The 5,945-nt window shown below is 35.3% G+C and overlaps 1 protein-coding gene across 1 annotated transcript in view; it reads right to left on the bottom strand.

Moving 5' to 3' along the window:
- Positions 1 to 822, bottom strand: part of HELRODRAFT_168634 (hypothetical protein) — a gene marked incomplete at both ends in the record, with an annotated part of 5,247 nt that extends 4,425 nt beyond the window's left edge. Inside the window, one exon of the mRNA XM_009014496.1 lies at positions 431 to 822. Coding sequence (XP_009012744.1) covers positions 431 to 822 — 392 coding nt within the window. The remainder of the gene's footprint in view (positions 1 to 430) is intronic.
- Positions 823 to 5,945: the final 5,123 nt, after the last annotated feature.

The following is a 5,945-nucleotide window of genomic DNA, read 5'->3' as shown; positions in this document are numbered from 1 at the left end:
CTCACACACACACACACACACACACACACACACACACACACATACATACATACATACATACATACATACATACATACATACATACATACACACACACACACACACACACACACACACACACACACACACACATACATACATACATACATACATACATACATACATATGCGGCGACGACTTTTCCACCGCTCGTTTGTTGGCCATGTCCAGCGTTGCCAGCTGTGGGTGGTTGAGATCGTGGCCTAACACCTCTGTGGGCACCAGGCTTGACGACGAGTCTGTAAGATTTGCCATTGGCTTCAGACTTGACCTGGTCATTCAAAATAAATACACGTGCCGATGCGGCGCTGAGGCGGACGAGTTTGGGCACCACGGTTTGGTTTGTCGCCTGGGTGGGGGCCGTCAACTACGTCACTCAGCGCTAAACGACTACATTTGTCGGCTCTTCTCCAAGGCTTCAATCCCGGTTCTCAAGGAACCATCCGGCATTTCTGCGCATGATGGTAGGCGACCGGACGGATGCACGCTAATACCTTGGAGAGCCGGCAGATGTTTGGCGTGGGATGTTACGGTCCCTGGCACCCTCGCCGAACGATACGTAAACCTGACAAGTAAAGAATGCGGTTTGGCCGCGGCCAGGGCAGCGGACGAGAAAATGAAAAAATATGGGAATGCCCTCCCCTCGATGGAATTCTTGCCAATATGTATCCAGGTTCTCGGCCCGATGGACCCCAACACCCTTAAATTTCTCAAGGAAATAGGCAAAAGGATCAGTGTCAGATCAGGTGACAGCAGGGAACTGTTTTTTGCAACCATCCACATTTCGTGCTTGTTGCAGCGGTTCCTGCGTGTCTGTGTGCTTGAAAATATCCAACTGAATGCCGACATGTGCAATTAACGACAAATCAAAGTGTTAATCCATTTGTTACTTGATGTTTGACGGTTCAGTGTCACTCATCATGTTTTGGTTTTAACATACATACATACATACATACATACATACACACATACATACATACATACATACAAACATATCTGACAAATTCGGCGACTCCTGGATGGATAGTAGGAGAGGGTGTGTCTTGAAAATGACGTTAAATCGATAGGTCATTGTTGTTGTTGTTGTTGATGTTGTTGTTGTATTTGATGTTGTTTTTGTTGTTGTTGTTGATGGTGTTGTTGTTGATGTTGTTTTGGTGTTGTTGTTTTTGACTTTGTTGTTGTTGATGATGTTCATGAAATTGTTGTTTTTGATGTTGTTGATGAGGTTGTGGTTGTTGTTGATGTAGTTGATGTTTTTAATGTTGTTGTTGATGCTATAAAAATTTTGAGAACAATGCTGTTGTTTTTTGTTGATAATACATACATCCAAACACACACACACAAATACATATACGAACTTACTCACGAACATGCATACATACAAACCCAAATACACACATACATATATACAAACATTCATACATACACATACATACATACAGACATTTATACATACACATACATACATACAAACAATCATACATACATACATACAAACATTCATACATACATAAACAACTCCAAGCAAATCACTGTTCTATTGATATAACGTCAACCGCACACATATCGTTTTATTTTTCAACTTTTCCACAAGGCAACTAAATATTTTTTGCATTATTATTATTATTTTTTCCTTCTTTTTCTTTTTCTTCTTTTTTTTTTTCTTCTTCTTCTTCTTATTATTATTTTAATTATTTTTTATTTTTATTACTATCGTTTTTTCCAAAAAATATCACCGAAACGACAGTCAGAAGAACTTTCTGACTGCCTCTGACGCTATGTTAGATAATAAAAATGATGAGAGAGAGAGAGAGAGAGAGAGAGAGAAGAATAAAAGGAAGGAGAGAGAAAGGAAGAGAGAGAGAGAGAGAGAGAGAGAGAGAGAAAGGGGAGGAAGAGAGAGAAGAAGAAAGAGAGAAGAGAATGAGTAAAAAGAGAAGATGAAATTAAAAGAGAGAGTATCTTTAAAAAAAAGAGGAAGAAAAAATAGAAAGAAAAGAAAGACAGAAAGAAAGAGGAAAAAAGGAAAGAGATAAAGAACAAAAGAGAGATTGAAAGAGAGAGAGGAAAATTAAAAAAAGGATAGAAAGGGTAGGAAAAAAGAAGTAAATAGGGTAAGAAAGAAAGAAAAAGAAAGGGAGAGAGGGAACGAAATAATTAGACAATGAGTAAGTGGAAGAAAGATTGGCTGACAATAAAATTAAAGGATGAAGAATGAATAAATTATAAAACAGTTATGATGGAACGCATATAATGGAAGAACAAAAAGATGGATGGACGGAAAAAAACGAAAAAAAGAATTGAAGAAGATAGGCCAAAGATATAAAAGAAGAAGAAAACGAAGAAAGAAAGCCTGTGTGGGAGATGATATAAAATTTAAAGAAGATTTTTAAGAAACACAAAACATCTAAGAAACATTTTGAAAAAGAAGAAGAAGACAGAGAGACAGAGAGAAAGAGAGAGAAAAATAGAGAGAGAAAAAAAAGAGAGAAAGAGAGATAAAAAAAGAAAGAAAGAGAGAGAAGAAGAAAAAAGAGAGAACGGAAGTAAAAAAAAGTATAGAAGAAAGATAAAAAATTAAGAGCGTGAAATATATAATGAACGAAAAATTTAAGAGAGATAAGAATAAAAAATCCGAATGAATTAGGAAGAATGTGAAGATGATAGACAAATAGAAAAAGTAAAAATGAAAAGGAGTGAAGATGAAAGAGAGAGAGAGAGAGAGAGAGAGAGAGAGAGAGAGAGAGAGAGAGAGAGAGAGAGAGAGAATGTGTGTGTGTTTGTGTGAGGAGATAAAAAATAGCTTAGCGCTACGGTGAATAAGAGAAGGTGAGAAAAAGTCGTGAAAGAGTTAAAAAATAGAAAGAAGAAATAAAAATAGAGAAAAGAAAGAATAATAACACAAAAAACTGAAAACTTAGAAAATTTTCAAAAAAGGATTAAAAGGAGTGAGAGAAAGAAAGAAAGAAAGAAAGAAAGAGAGAAAAAAAATAAAATTATTTTACTAACGACATAAACAACTGAATAGCTAACGAAACCTTAAACTATCTGCCCCGGCATCACATCCCACCTCACCCAACAAACTCGATTCAAGGCTGTTCCAGATTGGGCAAGCTAACAACAACCACCTCATCCAAACTCTACCACTACCAGCCAAAACAACTACACACAACCAACGCAAGCATAACTATAAAATCGTTACCCAGTCAACATATCAGCATATAAGAACTTCGTCACAAGACATCTTTAAAACTTTGTCAAATTTGTCCATTCCATCTTCTTATCAACCACTTAACTTACTTACTAAGTCATTAATTGACTAGTTTATTAATGAATTATTTTATTTATCTGTCGTTTTAAGCCATTGTTTAATTTTCCATACTATCCATGCTTAAACATTTTTCTCCGTAATTTATTCTTATATGTCATTTTTTACAATACTCGCATAACCCCATTCAACATATCGCAACATCCTTTGGGGAAATAGCCGAGAAACTTATCTTAAACAGCTGTCAAAATGTCAAAATCGATTTGTACGAACCCCTCTAGATCTCAATCTAATTTGCCACGTCAGCCACCACTACTCCTTGCTCTACATCAGAAACATTCATGCATAGCATACATGTTTGCGATCTTCGTGCAAAAGTTTCTTAACCACAAGTTAACTAATTCTTAGAAAGGTGTTTTCACATACGGCACCTCGGCTCACTCAAAAAAAGAGCCTGAAACACACTCCAGTTTTGTACAAAATCCCAGCAAGAATGAAGCTGATACACGCAAGTTTAAACATCCCCGTGCCGAAAAATAAAAATAATTATCACCAAGGTCTTTATTACGTTCGTTATTACCCACTGTGTAAGAAGATGGCGACATTTTTTTATGAATAATAATTTTATTATTATTTTATTATTGTGGTTATTATTATTATTAATGTTGTTGTTGTTGTTGTTGTTGTTGTTGTTATTATTCCTATTTCATCTTGTGCAAGTTTTTTCATGATGATGACAAAATGTAAGATAGACATCGTAAAGAAGACAATAAAATGTCTTTCATTTCACGCATACATACATACAAGCATATTGCATACATACATACATACATACATACATACATACAAGCATATTGCATACATACATACATACATACACACATACATACATACATACATACATACATACATACATACATACATACATACATACATACATACATACATACATACATACATACATACATACATACATACATACAGACAGACATACAGACAGACAGACAGACATACATACATACAGACATACACACATACATGCATACATACATACAAACAAATTTCGTACAAACAAGTGTACAGCAGGATGAAGGAAGAACATCAGTGGTACGCAATAATAAAATCTAAAACAACCATTCCTATGCATACTTATTTCGTATTGAATGCCCAAATACGCCTATTTATATTGCCATTTTCTGTTTGTATATGTATGTTTGTACGTTTGTTTGTATGTTTGTTTATGTGTGTGTGTATGTATGTACGTATGTATCTGTGCGTGTCTGTGTGTAATATGCCTGCATTTTTATTTTATATATCGAAACTCTTTGAATTAATGTTGTATCGCACACACTAACATACACACACACATACACACACACGCATGAACATTCACACATACACACACACATACCCACACACGCACACGCACGCACACACATAAACACAGACAGATGAGGCGGAAAGTAGCATGTGTGATGTGTTGATGTGACTGAGGAATAAATTTATCAATGTGCAAGCAATTAGGAAAGTGAGTTGAGAGACTGACTGCATGTTCTATGTGATGTGACAACGTTAAAGAGACGATAAGGGTCAGCCGCAAATGGAACCGTAGGGTTGTCCTCACCCAAAACAATTTTTCCTTTAGATCTATTTTATTTATGATATTACCTGATTATCTCAGTTTGTAAACATGATTATGGATATCAAACGAAGGATAGCTAAGGCGAAAGATGCATATTCTAAAATGAAAAACATCCTCACCAACAGTAAAATCAAAATATCAGCAAAGTTAAAGCTGTTAGGGTGTTACATTTTTCTTGTGCTAACTTACGGCTCTGAGTTCTGGACAATTTCTAAAGAAATGGAAAAAAATATTAACGCTGCTGAGATGTGGTTTGTTGAGAAGAAGTATGAAAATTAGTCGGACCCCTCATACTTCGAAAGAGGATGTATTAAAACAGTCCGGTTATGAAAAGAGGAAATTACTGCAGATAACCGACGGGGGCAGTTAAAGTTTTTTGGTCACATCATGCGGAAGGAAAGAATGGAATATCTAACAACTTCTGGAAAGATTGCAGGGAGAAGAGACCGCGGCGAACAACGGTTCACATTCGTGAAGTCCTTGTTTCACTTGTTGAATATCACCGCATTTCAACCACTACAAAGTGCTAAAAATCTGGTTTTGTGGAGGTCGATGGTCGCCAATGTCTTGAGAGGATAAGGCACGAGAAAGAAAGGAAGATTTCATTTATATAAAAAAAAACTAAAAAAATGGAATGAATAATGTATATAATTGAACAACGTTGAAAAAGTAATAATAAAAGTAATTGACCTATACAAACTATAAAAGAAGACTATCACAAGGGGAGACCACAGGGCAGTCCACTCCTCTTAAAAAATCTACCAACGAAAGAGACTAACAATAAGGGGGAACATTTGGATTGCACTTTTCTTGTCAAAAATTTTTTTATCATTCTTTTTCTCTAAATTTTTCTTCTTATGTTCGTAATTCTAGCATTGATGGCGTAGCGTTTTGTTATTATCATTGTTACGATAATAAAGATAAATCAAAATTAATAATAAAATAATAATAAGAAGAAGAATAATAATTGTAATAATTTTTAAATTAATATTG

The sequence above is a fragment of the Helobdella robusta genome (assembly GCF_000326865.2).
Source record: "Helobdella robusta unplaced genomic scaffold HELROscaffold_14, whole genome shotgun sequence".
In the NCBI taxonomy this organism is placed as follows: Eukaryota; Metazoa; Annelida; class Clitellata; order Rhynchobdellida; family Glossiphoniidae; genus Helobdella; species Helobdella robusta.
The sequence above is the reverse complement of the archived record's forward strand: the minus strand, read 5'-3'. Positions and strand labels throughout refer to the sequence as shown.